This window comes from Ascidiella aspersa, chromosome 3, assembly GCF_963924565.1.
Source record: "Ascidiella aspersa chromosome 3, kaAscAspe10.2, whole genome shotgun sequence".
Classification (NCBI taxonomy): Eukaryota; Metazoa; Chordata; class Ascidiacea; order Phlebobranchia; family Ascidiidae; genus Ascidiella; species Ascidiella aspersa.
In genome coordinates this window covers 29151404-29170071 of record NC_139449.1, presented here as the reverse complement: position 1 = coordinate 29170071, position 18668 = coordinate 29151404, and the positions used below count along the sequence as shown (strand labels likewise).

General features: G+C 36.3%; 1 protein-coding gene across 1 annotated transcript; it reads left to right on the top strand.

Annotated features, from left to right (window-relative positions):
• Positions 1–108: 108 nt before the first annotated feature.
• LOC146161434 (sodium-coupled neutral amino acid transporter 7-like) lies at positions 109–7253 on the top strand. Its single transcript, XM_083384653.1, has 8 exons — positions 109–412; positions 1948–2146; positions 2678–2813; positions 3215–3365; positions 3510–3624; positions 3826–3973; positions 5397–5596; positions 6315–7253. The coding sequence occupies exons 1-8, from the start codon at positions 155–157 to the stop codon at positions 6500–6502; spliced, it is 1395 nt and encodes a 464-aa protein (XP_083240779.1). The 5' UTR covers positions 109–154; the 3' UTR covers positions 6503–7253.
• Positions 7254–18668: the final 11415 nt, after the last annotated feature.

The following is an 18668-nucleotide window of genomic DNA, read 5'->3' as shown; positions in this document are numbered from 1 at the left end:
TTAAAAAAAAAAGATCCAATGTGTAAAACGGAATTCGACGTCTGTTGTTCTCTGCTCAGTGGCTCATTCTGCTGACTTATTTAGACTACTTTGACGAATTGTGTGCAGAACAGATTACTGGTGAACTTTTCGGTAGTTGTTGTTATTAGTTGCGATGGCAAGCATTAATGAAAAAACTAAGCTTATCGTTTCGAACGGCACCGAACCTGAAATTAGCCGGTACGAATACGAATTGGACGCTGATGTCGAAATTACTGCGAAAGACAGCCAAGCAGCGGCACCTGAAGCAAGGACTGGAACATTCAGTGCAATTTTTATTGTGGTCAACGCCGCCATGGGAGCTGGTTTATTGAACATTCCAGAGGCTTTCAAGAACGCAGGTGGACTTTTACCCGGAATTATGTTACAAATGGTAAGTTCTATAGTTCTATAAGTTGGGATGTTCAATACTTGACGTTCTAATCAAGTGGTTCTCGGACTTTTTGGTTTACGGATCCCTATGGTTAGTTGAAATAGAAGCGGGACCCGTTTAAATTTAAAATAGCTATAATTGAAAAAAAAGTGCAGTAAAATAATTAGGCGCTCTTTCACTATTGTAGTAAAAATTAATAAAAAAAAAAATTTCTTCAAATGCCGCATACCACAACACATATTGTTTGGGTTAGGGTGCGGGTTCGCGTTTGGTTGAGGGTGGGTCAAGTTATTATTAATAATAAACATAGTATTACTTGACCCACCCTCACCCAAACGCTAACCCGCACCCTAACCCAAACAATATGCGTTGTGGTAAGCGGTATTATTATTATTTTTTTTTTTGCATAACTTTTCACATACAATAGTGAAAGAGCGCCAATAATTAATATAGACATGCAGTCGATTCTCATACCAATTATACTTAATTGTATACAAGCTGTCAAAAGATTTATATACAATAAAATGAAAAAAATGTATTTATTTTATTATGAAAATTAACAGCCTATAAAATAGGAGATGTTATGTGGATTTCAAGTATGGATTAAGCACTTGGCTTCCAAACCGAATGATCTTATAGCACTAGTTTAGCATGAACAGTATTATTACTGCAAAACTATGTCTGAGACTGTTGAATTAAGTTCACAAACAAGGTTTTTCTCCTGATTAATATGTAACTTTTCATCGAATTAAATGTATTTCCACATATATAGCAATCATTATTGAAACTTAACAACTAGACTTATGTAACTTATTGGAGACCTTTGAGCGAAACTGAATGTTCATGTAATAGCACTATAAGCACACAAAGATTGTTTACTTAAGCAAAGCCGGCTTAAAGGCATTTTTTTGCATTTTAATTTCGTTTTAAATTATTATTGTAAAGAAAAGTGTGGCATTTCATGGTAATAATATTTTACTTTCAACATAGAGCAAACATTTTGATTAGAAGTTGACTATATGTTACTAATTGCTAAAGCAATCCAATCACATGGATGTATAATGCATCTTCTGTCTAATTTTACCCACTTATATTAAATCTGAATTGTGCGAAGGTTCTGTAAATGTAAAAAAATGTATTTTCTTGGTGTCTTTTTTGTCAACCCACGCTGTTTGTAAAATTTAATAGCAATACAAATGTATAAAATTGAGGTGCTGTTTTGTTAGATGTTAGTGTGTAAGTCAGGAACCTATGGCTCTCATTATGTTGGCTTTTTGTACAGTCCATTTCAAATTACTATTTTTGCCAACCTAAACAATTGTTGAAAAATATATTACGACTCTCATGAAAATACAAACAAAAATATTTGGGTTTTATGGCTCCCTCAGCCCAAAAGATTTCCGACTCCTTGTGTAAAAGATCCACTGTTTAAAATAAAAGAAACATTTTTATCAGTAGACAAAGCGTTTCTGTGTTATCTGCATTTTTGTATCTTTACTTTACCACAAACTAATCATTTTATTTCTGTTTTCAAGTGTTTCCTGGTTATGATTGTTGGGAGTTTGATGATACTCGGTTATTGCACACACCACTACAAGCGCCACACTTACCAGGAGGTGATTGAAGTGATTTGCGGAGGATTTGTTGGAGTTGTAACAGAAACTTGCATTATCCTTTACATGTTCGGCACCAGTATTGCAATGATTATCATTGTCGGGGATCAGTTTGATAAAGGTGTGTGCCACAATGTTTTATATATACAACACAGATAGTTTGTACTATAGTTACAATTTTCTTTAAACATTTTAAAGTGAATATTTATTGTTTAAAGCAAGTTGTATTATACTGGGTTTAATCTATCATTATCTTCATTAATGACTATGTAACATTTCTCAATATAAAGCAAAATAGATGATTGTGGATGAAATAAAACAAAATAGAGATGACAAAATGGGCCTACTAGGTTTTTTAAACTCCTGCAAGAATTACTGCATAAGCTTTCTGGTTGTAAATATGCCTTAGTTTCTTTTTAACTATGTTATATGCTACCTGTTTTACTTCATTTTTCACAAACATATGTGGTAGTTTTCACTGAAACACATTTTGGACAGTTTTAAGCTGGAATTTGACTTCACAGGACCATTATTACTATAGTATTGGTATTATCTTGGTGTATTACTCTTTTATTTTTTTTAATACTATATGAATACATGTTTTTTACTCTAAATTAAGAAGTGGCTTTATAACCGCTTTTGTTATATTTAGTGATGGAAGCTATTAACGGCGTAGATTTTTGTCACCATTGGTACTTCAACAGAAAGTTTACAATGAGCATATTTTCAACCGCTGTCATTTTGCCATTGTGCATACCAAAGAATATAAGCTTTCTTCGCCATGCAAGGTACAGATTAAAAAAAAACACAAATACAGGTTTTGTCCAAATTGTACAGGATTTCTTGGATTAACTGGTATAACTTTATTAGGACTGAGATAAAAGTCAATTGGAACCACCTTAAAATGTCTGTTGATATTTTTCAGACAGCTAATTAAGCAATTTGTGTATTTCTTATTTGTTATTTTTTGTGTTAATTATTGTACTTACTTACTTTAAGATAATTTAAGATATGTAAAAAGGTTTCAATATTTCAACATATGATCATGTTAAAATCAACATACATTTTGTCAAAAAAATTAACATATATATATTATTTAGTATTTTTATTGATCCTGTTACTTCAGTTATAAAACTTTTATTGCCGAAGTTTATTCGCCAATGTGACCTGTTTTTGTTTACTTTTCCAGTGTGGTCGGTGTGATTGCCACAATTGTTGTAATGGTAACAGTTGTTGTCAAGTTTGCAACCAGCACCTATATTCCAGGGACCATCCGGCACTCGCCACAAAGTTTGTCTGAGTTTTTGGCGGCTGTTCCAGCAATATTTTTCGCGTATCAGGTAAATGTCAATATATAATAAAAAGTAATATATAATTATGTTTTTGTAAATCTAGCTTTCATATTAATTTACCTTAACTTAGCACACTCTCTTAAACTAATTTATACCGTGAGTCCGTGACACAGACAGATTTGTGTATTTTAGTGTCATGTGAGCAGTGTTCCAGTTTATGCATCTCTGAAAAAGAAAACAGCCACAAACTGGGTTGTTGTCATTGCAGCATCGTTGTTTCTTTGTTCATTTTCATATACTATAACAGGTATTTCTCAAAGCTTTGTTAGCTTGTATAAAAACAGTTGCTCTCTAAAAGGAATTTCCTGATGTTTGACATTTACCATTAGCATAATAAATGCTCTTGTAGATAACAAAATAATGAAAGATTAATGTTTTTTGAGGGTCATTGCTTGCTTTTTGCCATAACATTTACTTTTAAATTTTATTTTTTAACTATTGTTTTAAGGTGTGTGTGGATACCTGACGTTTGGTGACGATGTCAAAAGTGACATTCTTCAATCCTACAACGCCAAAGACATGTGGGTGATAGCGGCCAGGATTTCAATTGTAATTGCAATGCTCACCTCCTATCCTATTCTCCAGTTTTGTGGAAGGTATGGTGTTTTACACAGAGGATTGGATACTAGCTTCATGATATAAATAAAAAACTATGGTAAACGTAAATACACCTTAAATACAGCTGTTGTAAGCTCCCTGTCTTATTGTATTCTTCTTGTATTTAATGTCGTAATGGCGTTGGTATTTATTGCATCTTTATAACCTCAGGTATTTACGGTGATTCACGCCATTTAGTATATCCACTTGCATTTATTTCAGGAAAACATAATTGAGCTAAACACATAACAAAAGGATCACATTGCTATAAGATTTCACTGACTTGCAGCTTACCAGACAGTATTTTGCAGATTAAGCACTGATGCAATAGTGATAGCAATGCAATTCATATTATCACACTCGTGATGTGAAATCAAAATGAGTCAATAACAAAATTAGATGCGTCTAGTCCCAGAAATAAAAATAATAAGGCGTTGACAGCAAGTGTGTTTCAGTTGGCTTGCAATTTTAAAATTGTTTGGTTTTAAGTGCTATCATATAATACATTTATTATACTTAAGGACCTTAAGCAGAAAAAAACCTTCCTTTTGTAAAAAATAATAATCTGTGCTATATATAGGTTAATTTTGATACACTATAGCTCAGGGGTCGGCAACCTACGGCCCGCCGCCTCTTTGACAAATTGGACACAAATCAATTTCACATACGTTTTAACTACTTAAATTCAAAAAATTTTTGCGCTTCGGGCGAATGATCTTCCTACGTCCAGTGTGTTTCCGTTTTGCTGTCTTTTGAACTAGATTTTACGCTTCTTTACCGTTGCGCCGTGGAAAGCTGCTAAGTGTGACGCGGACAAACGGAAAACATATTCACAAATATGTTTTAATATTTATTTTTTTCATTTTTGGCAATGTACCGAAAACTTGCATGAATTTTAAAAGAAATGCCGGTATACCAAAAAAAAATCGCGCTCGCTTCGCTCAAGAAGTGTGACCTCGCTTAAAAACGTTAACAACCACTAAGCTAGATTAACTTTAAATGTTATGCCGTTCCCTCAAAGTAGTTTTATTACACTTTTTATTAGTTGCATGGATGGTGACGTGTGAAGTCGAATTTCAAATCAAACAAACGCTTTTTTATGCACTTTGCGCCACCAATTTAGTACCTCCTTAAATATAATTAAACACGTTTTTAAGTGCAAAAAAAGACCCGAGGCCCACCTGATTTACAGTTGTTCTATCATTTCAATAATACAATTCTTTGTTGGCATTTTGTGCGGCACGCAGAGACCTTTCTGAGTTTGGTTTTGGCCCGCGACTAGAAAAAGGTTGCCGACCCCTGCTATAGCTGTATCGAAAATCTTAAGGTACTATTTAAATATAATTATTTATAGAAATCTTACTCGGAGCTAACCACGAACACACAGATTTTTACCGTTTATTTAATATCGTTTTTATCCAGAGCTGCACTTACCACGCTGTTCGTCAAAGTCAATTTCTTTTCCACGCAACCTATGCAACGCGTTGAAAGATTGCGACGCTACACCATAACCTGCACCTGGTTTTTCGCTTCGCTGGCCCTCGCTCTTTTCATTCCCAACATCGGTGAAGCGATTGCAGTGGTCGGTGGATTCGCCGGCTGTTTTATTCTGGTCTTTCCTGGTAGGTTGGGTCCGTATTTATAATTTCTTAGCGGTCAGGAACGCCAAACCAACCTGAGTAGATAGATAGATAGATAGACAGGTATTTTATTTGCAAGTTTGCGGTGGTTTTAATCGCTACGAGAACAGACGAAAGAAATTAAAGTGCAGTGCGACGAAAGGCATCAAATTCACCATGTCAGCTACCTTTGAAAACACAAAATACTGTGTACTACAAGAAAAGCCCAAAACTTTTGCACAAAACACGGAATCAGGAGTTTACCAATCGAAAAACAACTATACCGCGTTTAATTAAGCGAAATAAATTAGGGAAAAACATACAGTACGAAAATAATCTTGTGTTGTCGCATAGGATTTTCCCCCTAGGCTCCCAGGGTATAACACTGGAAAGCCACCAGTAACGTTTGTTGTTATGGTACACTTGCATATCGTTTTGATATGAAATTCTTGATTTTTATGTGAAAAGTTGAACTGGCTTGATTATAAAATGTCTGTCTAAAATCGGTCGAGGTATTACTGTGGTTATTACAGATGTGTTATATGGTTCAACCAATTTCCTCGTTGAAAAGCACAACAATTAAAATTCCTTTAGAGAAGTTTCCCCTAACTAACAACATAGAGTAATTTAGACAGATTGCTATTGCATGGTGATAAAATGGAACGTTGTAAACTTTCGGTTGCACTATATTCCTGAAATGAGAAAATAAATCGTTTTTTAGGTATATGTCTGACCTTCATAGCGTTCGAAATAGAAGAACTATCGAAGTGGAAGGCCTACTTATTGATGGGAATTGGTCTGTTTTACGTCACTGTGGGGACTTTCCTCTTCGGGGAAATCGCTACTGAAGCGGTTATGAGCGACCTACGAATCACCACCCCGGAATTGTCAAGCCAGTGTTACGCTTAGGCGCGTTTTACCTGCAATTTTATTCCGTTTTTAAATCCACTTTTTTACGATTTCGGTGGACCATTTTACTTGCAAGTGATGTTTTCTTGTTTTGAGCCCGTTTTATTATATTAATCTTCAGTACCTGCACTCGTGTGTGTTTCCGATTTGTCGTTGTCATTTTGTCTTGTACGGTTTTAGAGTTTATCGTTTTTAAACTAAATAATTTTATTTTAAAGGTAACTTTAACTTTGTCGTCCGTGGAAATACCTCATTTTGTTCCACTTGATTCTGCTTTATCTCTTCGGAGATAAGTTTTATGGCCTATCGGTTGACGTGTTTTACTTTGTTTGTATTGCCTGAGGTCTTGTTTCTATTGCTAGGAGAACAGTAAATTGGATTTTATTACGTGTTAGTTAATAACTTATAATTGCCTTTAACTGAAAGTTTTTCCACCTTGTGATGTAATTTGCAGCTTTTTAATTAAGCAAACTATATTTATCACCGTGCCATCCTCGCCACAGTTGTAAATGTCCAACCATTTAAATTCCCTACTTGTTTTTTCTTCTAACATTTGAGTTATGATTTTCTCATTCAGTTTTTTTCCTATGTTGGTAATAACGTGCAATACTATATTGCGACATTTTCCTGTTTTCTTTAAGCATTGTATTGTGTTTGCCTGTTGTGACAAATCTGAAAATCCACGTTACTATCATTATACGATTTTGCGTAATTTTTTGTCGAAACTTAAGTAGGCTACATGTATGGTACATTAGGGGAGAAAAGCAATAATTTCGAACAAATTAAAATTCCTGTTATGAGTCCACATATTTATTGTTAAGATTTAGCTTTTATTCATTTGTCGCAATTTTTCAACCATAATTTGTCAGCAATATCAAACTTATAAATAACCTGGAAAAAATGAACTTTCTTTGCTTTTTTAAGCATGACAATGACATCATTTTGGGGTGTATAATCTGACCGCCCTACTCCCTAACAATGATTAAGGGTTAGTAAGTCTACAGGTGAAATTTCTATGTTAATGTGATATCAGATCGGCACGCACCGGTATCAGTTTTGTATCAGACGAGTACCGATACTATGCTATTTGACATCGAGTATCAGCTGGGATCCTATGTTACCGGACATCTCTACTCATTACTGTGCTCTAACTTGCAAAATATAAAGTTTGTTTAGATTGTTAGACCAAAATTTGCATTAGCGTTAAGAATTTAGTTTCCAGTTGTAACCTTACTATATTCTGATAAATTTACCTAAAGGTACAATTTTTGATCGCTATCATGTCTGAAATTCCTATATTATTTTGGGATAGGATCGCGAAAGATATCACCATAGTATCGAGCTCGTCGTGACCATTTAGCATCGGTTATCGGTTTGATCTGATAATATTGTTGTCATTGGCTACGTTCAGGAGAATTAGGTAGGAATACTTTGCCAGTAGATAATGCCACCAAGGCTCAATAAACACTGTTACCCAGTTGCTTTTTGTGTTTCGATAATGTTGCATTTTTGTGTCTTTCCTATACTAAGCAACTAACTAAGCGATAGAATTTTAACTGAACAGTTTTCTTGAACATTACTCATATTTCTAAAGCGGCATAAAACGGTTTACCTCGGTTTGTAATTAATTTGTATTGTGATGTTGACATAAAAAGCAGGGGGGACATTTACTCCTACTTAGGCCTACTATTGGTGTTTGAATAAAGATTAGTAAATTCAAATGCGGGTTTAACCACCAGGTTAAGTCCAATGGCAAATCCTATTAATTGACATTTTAGTAAAAAATCCTAATAAACAAAATTTCTGCGAATATTTTTGTTTAACACCCATTGTTTAAAACCTAAACCAAACATAATATGTTTTCACTGGTCACATTTTATTGTTACACTATTTTACGATAAAATCGCAAATGGCACGAGGTGAAAAACAAAACAGCTGACACAAAAGGAGGCTAAAAAGGCAATATATCACAAAAGTAAAAACACCTGCGTATAAAACGGCGAAAAGTTGCGAATGATATGCGACAATAAAACTAAATGGCAGGCTCAAAAGAAAACAATATATTGCACAAAAATCGCACATCACAATAGGTAAGGCGGCGAAAAACAATTAGGAAACAATATTTGTCGAAATCAAACAGCACATTAAGTATAAGGCGGCGAAAAATATTGAAAATACGCGTGTTGATAAACGACAATGTTTTCATGGCCAATCCAACCGCAAAGCGATTTGGTCAGTTTAACAAATACAGGTTTCGTATCGCCCCTGCATTGTTGGGTCGGGGAGAAAAACAAACAGGCCTATGACGTCACTTTTTGAGGAACCTAAATCGCCGCTGCAAGATTGCCGACCTCCTGTGCTTGAGGTCAATCGGCGGCTTTCCTTTCACAACATCGACCCTGGCCTTCTCTTCCCACCCAGTTTGTTTCGTTCCGCACAAGTTAGTGACACGGGCTTGTCGGAGTTCGTCGGGCTTCGTTCCCTGCGTACGCACTGGCCTTGGCTCTGCTATGCCGACGTCGCGCGGTTCGCCTTCGTACGGGCTTCTTCGACGCAAAATTCGGCCGAATTGTCGCGAAACGACTTGAAAGGCCTTTGTCATTCCCTTGTAATTGTCAGGGTGCGGCTGCTCGCCTTTAGTTTGGGTTTCTGTTGCTTCGGGTGGATTTGATACCGAACGTGCTTTGACGTCATTTGTACGCATGTTTGCACCATTAACATGTTGTTGACCCCCTCGGCTTTCGTCGTAGCTACGAGGGTAGATTTGAATAGCGCGACATTCTTCGCCATTAGAGGCGGACTGTTTCCTACTATTATTTGAAGCTGTAAGAGATTTGTCCTCCTTGTCGCATATATGCACAGATTGTGGCATTATGTTTCGTCTTTTAATCCGCGCTGGGGTACTTTTGTCCTGCTTTGGCGGGCGAGGTTCGTAAATTTTAAAATCGATTTCTGTGGCGGAAATAACGTCCTTTGCCATCGGCATTTCATTCTCTGAGCTGCATTTTTGCGGTGACCTATCAAGAATACCTCTTTGTCGAGCTGCTGACGTATTTCTATTCTGGTTTGGCTGTGTAGGGGTTTTTGGTCGTACTAAGTTTTGTCCTTGTTTAACAATCCTTGGACATTTATTGTCGACATTGTGTTCATTCTTGAACATTGAAGCGACTAATCGGTGTCGGAACATTGATGGATGTGGCCGTGCCGACCTCCGGTCAGTTTTAGGTGGTCTTGCCATCATCGGGCAATGTTCGGGAAAAATTTCCGAAACTTTGTCACTCTTTGGATGTTGTATGACGTTTTGCTTTGGTATTTGGATCAACGGTTTGCCACTTTCTTGTGGTTGGTTCGCCCCATCTCCTATGATCATTGATTTATTGATGTTGAGTTGCTTTGTTTCAGTGTTAGGAACCACTAGGTTTAGTTCATCGGCAATCGCGACAATCTTCGTCGGATTATTAGACCTTGAGCAGTTTTGCTGAATGACCGGAGGTGGTTGTTCTGTGGATAAATAAATAAAATTAAAATAATTAAGCAACTGTCTGAGAAAACAAAACAAACAAACATGTATAATATGTAACAGAACAACGTTTACATCTAATTATCTATGAGTAAAGATGTACTCTAAACTTCACTCAAAAAATGAACCACACTCGTGTGATAGAACATTTTAATTATCCTGTATCCGAGTGATATTTTCTATAAACATATGGCCCAACACAAGTATATTTTTGTTTTCTATTGGCTTTATGCAAATATTTGGGTAACGAAACCTACCGTTAACTTTTGTTGCGATGTGAATGTCGGATCGCACAGGATGCTTCTTCAACGACGCGTGAACCTCGCGAGGGTTATGCGGGATCGTCGGATCTGTGACGTAACAATGTTCTTTGTTCACATAGAGTTATTACAAACAGGATCAGACATTAATCAGCAGTTGTGCCTTGAAAATCATGAACCTAAAACTATCGGGTATGGTGCTACAATGTGTAAAAAATGGTAACAAAACTTACCTGCCAAAGTTTGGCTTCGTTTTCGAGCTTTCAAAAGGTCTTCTTTTAACTTAGGGTGAGCTCGCGGTGTCTTTAAAGGGTCAGGTCGTTCTTTAAAGAAACTTATTATTTTAGTAACACTTTGTTCGACATTGGATTGCAAAAAGTATGTTTTAAAACTTACCAACGATGTTAGGAGCGTTTGGGATTTTCGCAACATTTTGAAGCTTCTGTAAATCTGACCGTTTTAACTTCTGTGAAAAAAGTTAAACAAAGTCAAACCAACAATTCATTACACAGAACGAATGGAGATGAAGCGAACCTGAAGCAACTTTGCTCTGCTTTCATCCATCTGCTTCACGTTGTTTTCGACCTTCAAGTTCTTGCCATGAAAAAGATCTTCGACTTTGGCAGCATGTTCATGCTTTTGCGATTGGACCGGTTTTAAGTGCTGCTAACAGAATAAACTTTAATTTATTACTATATTTAACATAGCAGCTAAAAAATATTATTCTTTAAATTAATGTTGTTTGAGTGTTTGAGTTCTGAGATACGGACTTACAAACAAACTGATCTCGCCAATATGCCTTAATTCACCTTTCGTGGTGCATCAGTTCTAGCCTTATCATTTCTTCTTGCATGTTGTGACGATTTTGGACGGCACTAAAAAACACAAAACGGTTATTATTTAAATATCCTGTGGAGTTTCAAGTAGCGTTATTAAACCAAAGATATATAAATATTTATCGCCACTTTACCTTTGAAACATTGGAATGATCTGAGTCAGATTCGCTCAAAAGTTCCAACACTGCTCGATATATATACGGGTCCATTGGCTTCATTATCGGCTGTTCTTTTGCTTTCTCAGTTGAAAATTTGCATAAAGGATTTTCTAAATTTGTGTAATACACGAATTTAAAATTGATTAAATTTGATGTTTCGTTTGATGTGAGAACGAAATGTAAACAAAACATGTTTGAAATACATGACATATTTACCTCGTTTGCCAGCCTCACAAACTTGTACATCAACTCTGCTTTGTTTTCCCGCTTTGGTATATTTTGCCAATTCATTCCTTGCGTTTGATTTCTTAATGTGGTAACTTGTACCTTTGTTCTCACTTTTATCTTTGCAACGAATGTCGGGCTTAACTGGAGTTGTATCTGATATGCTTGGTACGGTTTGCATCTCACGTTGGCCACGTTTTTTCGCTAGCAACTTTTCTTTTGATTTTAGTCCCTCAGAAATATTGAACTTCTCCTTTGAGTCATGTGAAGTCGTTGAATGAAGTGATTTTTCGCTCCCGGTCCGTTTTTTTAGTCTCCCGTCTCCAACTGCAAACAAACGAACGTTAGATCTGTTCGCTTTTTGCTGATTTTGGATACTTAGCTGATCGTAGAGGTTTGGTGATAATAACCACGAGACAACAGAAGACAAAACATACAAGACAGAACAAATGAGTGATTTGCAGTCGGATGATTTGACTGAAATCTGCCACTCAACAGAAAACGACGAGATGTGTCAACATATAACAGAAAGACAATCCTTGACAAAACATATAAATTATGTTAATACTTTATACAAAAATTACAGAAGTACAGCAAATACCGTTGAGACTGTTTGGTTAAATTCAATACCTTAAAACAGTAGACACAAATAAAAAAGTGTAATCTTAAATTCAATTACTCTTAAACAACATCGAATGCATATACCTTTTGGCGAGTGTAGCGTTTGACAAGTTTGACTTATTACAGATTTTTCACTCTTCTTTGTGTTTACGTGAATGTCGATTTGTTCTTTTAAGTGGACTTCATGTTCCTGATTGTTCACAATCTAAAAAAATATATATAGGAGTTATAAAACAAAAACCTGGAAAACGAAATCAATTTTTAAAATTAGACAATCATTATCACCGTTTTCGCATTCTTTGTGCAAGACGTTGTTGAAAAAGCATCGCAAGAAATTGCTTGCTTTTTGGCTTTTCCTTCGCCACTTCCGACCGTTGACAAAACTACTTCTTCGCCACTTGAACGCTTTTCATGATAATAGAAACCGAGCAGGTTTTGACGTACAGCGGCAAACTTTGCCGTCCTCTCGTAGGCTTTATCGCGTTTCGGGCATGGCTTTGTAATTCCATGTATCGGGCGCCAAGACTTTTCGGCGAGATCAACTGTGTTGGAGTGTATCATGCGATACTCGGAGTACAATTCCGGCGACTTTCCTTTCTCGAGGAATTCCCGCCATTCTCCAAGCAACGGCGACTCTGTAAGAACTCGCTCCACGCAGCGAATGCCGAGGGTCGGCTCTTCAACATCCGGAGACCAAGCCCAGGGATCCTGGAGGACTTTACTCTTCCGATCGTGCTTCCTCTTGTAAGGGTTCGGGATGTCGCCGGTTTTGCGCAGCTCGTTTTCTTCCAACCTCCAGACTTCGGTGACGCGAACTCCGCCCGTGTCTTTTCGCGGAAGCGCGATCATGATTCCGGCATCCCGAAGGTCCTCCGGACTGTTTCCAGCATCAAGGAGAAAACTCCGGCGCTCCTCCAGCAGCATCATCCGTTGCCACAGGTAGTGGCTGACGTAGGTCGACTGGAACTTGTAAACTGCAAAATCGATGGGAAATTTTTAATTCGCTGAATATAGAGGTTAAAATGGGGTTCAAAATTAACCACGAACCTGAATTGCCAGAAATAACAGTTAGGTCATTGGTGTTTTTCGGCGGTGATTCCTGGAACGAAAAGTCGCTATGTTAGTGTTTGTCCAAAGTGGATTAAACTAGTTCACATACAAACATACGTTTAAAAGTGTGTGTTCCTGCAACCACTGATCTTGCACAATTTCGTCAACTCGCGGTCGGTCTTTTGAATTTCTTTCCAGCAACCGATTTAGTAACTCTTTACAACCTGTTCAAAAATATTGTGAAATGCCTAGGATATTTATAATCATTTTTTTAGTAAACTTGCTTACCAAGTGAAAGGCCTTTACGAAATCGCAACGATTGACCTTTCGAATCTGAAATCTTCTGGGAAATTTCATCTGAAGTTTTTCCGTCAAATGGCAAATATCCATGTGTCAAAAGAAAAAGAATTACTCCCCTGAAAAAAAAATGAATGCAGGTGAATATCCTAAATTATATCAATCCTAATTAATTTAGCATTTTTATCATTCAATATTTAAGTATCTGTATTCTGTAATAATGTTTGTGTTGTAAATTTTGTAAAACTGTTAAAATTCAAACAACTCATATTGTGGTTATGGTTGTGCAGAAGTTGTGGAAAAATTCCCAAATTTTGTACAAAAATCAACATTATACGTACATGCTCCACACATCAGCCTTAAATGGGTTGTAGGGCGTTTCGTGTCTTTTTGAAACCTCTGGAGCCACATAACCGCGGGTGCCACAATTCGTAGTGGCAAGTAAATCATGCGGAACTTTAAGCTGCTTTGAGGCGGCGACGGAAAACCCAAGGTCACATATTTTCACTTGCTCGTCTTCTGTCACCAGTACATTCTCCAGCTTCAAATCTCTGCACAATTAAACGGTAATGAACAAACATAGAAACCAATGTTTGCAAAAAAAACAAAAAACATAAAACTTAATAAAGCTTTGGAGCAGAATGGTTAGACTAGAGCAGTGGTCGGCAAACTTTTTTGTCGCGGCTTAAAGTACTCTTTTCAGAGTTTTTGAAGGCCCACTACATAAAACCAGTACGGAAACAGTGGCGAATTCAGGATATTTGTTTTTTTATGTGAAGTATTACACGGCGCCTTGATGGCCAAAACACTGCCAAGCCATAATGCAAAACATGGTAAAAAAGGAATATTATACGCGCGAAGCGCGAAAAATTTTGCGTTTCCATATATTTAAATGTGGCAAAAAAACAAAGTTCGACAGGTATAGGCTACTCCGGATCACATGTGGCACGTGGGTCTGAACTACGCTGAGGCAATATAAAAATTTTGAAACAACATGTATTTTTAAAACAAAGTTCAATGAATGTATACGGCTACCACGCGGCCCACAACTATGTGTCAACACTAAACTATTCAAACGTAACTCGCGGCCCACTAAAAATGGCTCTGCGGCCCACATTTGGGCCGCGGCCCACAGTTTGCCGACCACTGGACTAGAGGTTGTAGTAAGACGTAATAAGAATATCAAAGCCCATACAGAAGTAGGTATCATTGATGTTGAAAATGAATAAAGAGTTATTCGAAACGTTCAAAATGATACCTACTTTTGTATGGGCTTTGATATTCTTTAATTATTACGTCTTAATAAAGTGTTTTGGTTTTGGCTTTAGATTTAGATATATTTCTTAAATTATTACGAAGGTTATGAGATTTGTTGTACACCACAAATAACAAATAAATATACTCTACGAATATTAAATATCGCTACCTGTGTGCTATGTTTTTCGCGTGTAGTTGTTGGACGCCTTTCGCAACTCCAGCAAAATAATAAGCGGCAAGTTCTTCGTTTAAATATCTTTTTCCAGGTGGATTTCGGTGAATGTGCTCTATGAAAGTTTGCCTAAGATCTCCTCTGGCCGCAAACTCCAACACCATAAATATTCTCTTGCTTGCTAGGAATACGTCCAACAGGTTAACCTAAAAGCGAATGTGTTTTTTGTTTAGTTGGTATAATTACCACTTGTAGAATTTCAAAGGGTATAGATTATACTTACAATGTTGGGAAGTCCAAAACACTTGTTGCAGTTTGCTATTTCTCCCGGTAAGCATTTCCACAAAGCCGATATACACTCTGCTCCGATGTCTGCATAGCAGATCTTGATTGCAACCTTTGAACACATAACGTTAAACTTTATATAAACGTTTTTCAAAACATGGCAAATCACTACGTTTTCTGTTGTTTCAAATCAGTCGCTTATATGTAGGCTATATTATTTTGTCAATGTTAATTTGCGTTAAATATTGCCTTGAATCACAAACCCGCCTGCAATGATAGCTGTTATTTAGCTTTTGTTAGTTCCTATTTCAATATTTCAAACTTATATTAACGACCAAGCCAAGTAAATATCAGCCCAACTGAGAATATTACGTCATAATGACTTTAATACATTTTCAAGCAATTAGGTTGACACCAAATCACGTGTCGTTACCACGGCAATTAAAGGAAAAGTGCTAAAAAATGGAATTTTTAAGAATCTGCCCCAATAATAGAAAAGGTCTATATAACTTTAAAAAACTGTGGCATTATAACTCTTTGCTGTTAAGTTGTCCATTCAAGAAACATGTTACTTTTTCTTTTCAAATGTATATGTATTATTCTGATTTTGAAAACTAAACCTGTTTATACAGACCACCTTTATAAATAGTCAATCTACCCAATAAACATTCACCAACCTTAAGCTGCTCGTTTTTCTTTTTGACCAATATCAGCTTCTCGGAGGACTTGATCTTCTTCTTAGTAGGTCTTGCCAAAAATACTCTACCTGTGGCTCCACCTCCTAAGTATTTGTCGTCGACTTTGTATCCATGATCAGCACAAGCTCTCCTTTCTTTATGAAGAAGAAACTCTTTTACCTGTGAATTCATTATTCTCGAACCAAGGTGCCACTGAAATAAAGCAGAATCCACAAAATCGCTTTCAAACTGACAATATTCACTTTTGTAACAGCTCTCTGAAACACGTCTGTCTTACTCGCCTCTCAAAAATCTCAAACCTGACAAAAAAAATCAGGCAAAAACTGCCATTGTGACTCTATGATGTAACAATGGATTTAGTTTAGTATTAAAATCATGTGTTGTTATAAGCAATAAAGCAATTTGCATAACTTTTACCACCAATTGTATTGCATTTTAACAACCTATTTTTTATTATTTTGTACCGGTATAATGTTTATTGATACCGGTATTTATATGTATGCGGCAGACGTGTGTATTAAAGCTACTCAATTATGGATCTTTTAGGTAGTGGCTCTTACCCTGTTGGTAATTGCTAGTGCCCTCAAAGAGATAAATTTACAAACGAACAGTGTTGCGAAAAGTAATTTTGAACTGACTTACCGATTCAAGTCATTTGCTAAACGACTTGGGAACAGTTTATATAAGTTCCAGTCAAAGTCTTTACTTACCCAATTAAGTCCTTATTGTCATTGCCAAAGCCATGTTAATCCAAGTGAAACTGATAGCATTACAAATACAATTTGTGTTTTCCGTTACCGTTTCACGATATTTAGGAAAAAACTACAGCCGTCAAATTGCATTACTTTATCACCCAAGTTGAATGTCAAATTAGCTAAAAGTTAAATGTGTAAAGACCAGGCGCGGATTTAAAAATTTCGTTTTGTAATTACTTTTAACGCGTATCTTAATTTTTTTTTTCCAGAGGCTATGTCGCAAAGTAACGTGATATCGTAACGTCACACATTGACGTAAAACTGTTTCATAAAATGTAACCGTAAAAACACCACCCAGTTTGTTTATTTTGTTAAAGCTTTAAATTAGACACGACGCCTTTATATTGTTAAAGTTGTCCAAACTTTTATTTTCCGTCCAGACATACGACGCCTTTGGGCTAAAACGATTATATCAAAATGAGCCAAGACATCCTAGAAAGATAATAATTAGATTCGCGCGGAGCACGAAAAAATTTTGCATTTACTTCTCGGCACTTTTTGAACCACGGCTGTAGTTGATCGATATTACTTTATTTTCTTACATATTACTGTTACTGTTGAGAACGCTAATTTAAATAAAAAAGCCTAATTGTTACGTTTACATCAAACAAGAATTTATCAGGTTTGATTGCTGCAAAAATAACGGACTCAGCTAGACTAGAATGGGTGTTTCCGGTAGCTATGCCTGTTTGGGTTAGGCTACTATTGGCAGTATTGTAAGAACTTGATTTTGGTGCACTTGTCAGTTGTCACAGTTTTCAAATGACGTAACTTTACTTGAACCTTTAAGACAAATGATTTGGTTATAAATAAGGCGTTATCTTTAAGCAATTGCTTAATAAATTTGGGTTACCTATCTTATTTATGCACAATAAACCAGGGAGTCGAACCGGAACCGAACCGGAACTTTATGAACCGGTTTCGGGTCAATTTTATCCGAACCGTAACCGAACCTGAACCGGTTTTTATAAGATTTTAAGGAGCCGAACCGGAACTGAACCGAATAATTTAAAAGTACCTGAACCTTAACCGAACCTGAACCTGTAAATAAAAGCGGTTCGCTCCGGCATGACGTCACAACTTCTATTTTACAGAGTCAAGTTACGCCATATTCGAAATTTTATAAAAAAAATATGAATATTGAATAAAAAAAACGTTGATTTTTTAATTTTTAGATATTTCAATAATGAGTTGTTGTTTTTTAATACGTCGCGTAACTTAGATTAAATGACTTACAATTCAAAGATTATTCTCTACATTTATCGACCCACATTTTGAGAACTAACGCAAATTATATTGTATCTGAACCGGAACTTTATGAACCGGTTTTAAAATAGCGATGGTCGAACCGGAGCTGAACCGGAACTTTTAAATTCCTCCGAACCGAAACCGGAACTGAACCGGATTCCGAAAAAATCCTTGAACCCGAACCGAACCTGAACCGGAAAAGTCAAACGGTTCGACTCCCTGCAATAAACTATTTGCTTGCTATATGTTGAGTTTTTGTTATTTTTTACTTGGCCTTATTCCAACGAGTTTATCTGAATTAATATTTGTTTTTATGACCTGGACTTGAATTGGAGTTGATTTGCTCTAATTATTACTTAGACTAAAACTTGACTTTATTGTTATTTATGAAAAATACTTGATTAGTAGTTAAGTTGTTTTACAGTTGACTTAACTGGAACTTAATTCATTTCAAAATGAAAAATATTGGGCTGAAATCCTGTCTGGTTTAAATTGGAAATACTTTCAAAAGGTGGCGCGTTGGGCACAAAAAATAGTTTCGCCTGTTGCTCGAAATAACATTGCTTGTATATAGAGTTCATGAGTCATACGGCTTTACATAGTACGCATACGGCCTTGGGCTGAATAGATTTTATTAAAACAGACCAAAAACAAAGTAAAATGGGAGAAACTTTTGCGCGAATCAAGATTGTCGTCACAAGGCTAAAGTTGTAATAATATTGTGGAAAGGACGTGACATAGTGTTGTGCTCAACCACATATAATCCTATGAAATAGCGCTACCA

What these genes read in the sequence shown, in the direction of transcription:
- LOC146161434 (XM_083384653.1), top strand. Translation starts at nt 155, where the DNA reads ATGGCAAGCATTAATGAAAAAACTAAGCTTATCGTTTCGAACGGCACC. An exon ending in CGGGGATCAGTTTGATAAAG is followed by an intron (nt 2,147 to 2,677) that starts GTGTGTGCCACA and finishes TGTTATATTTAG; the next exon opens with TGATGGAAGCTATTAACGGC. An exon ending in TTTTATTCTGGTCTTTCCTG is followed by an intron (nt 5,597 to 6,314) that starts GTAGGTTGGGTC and finishes ATCGTTTTTTAG; the next exon opens with GTATATGTCTGACCTTCATA.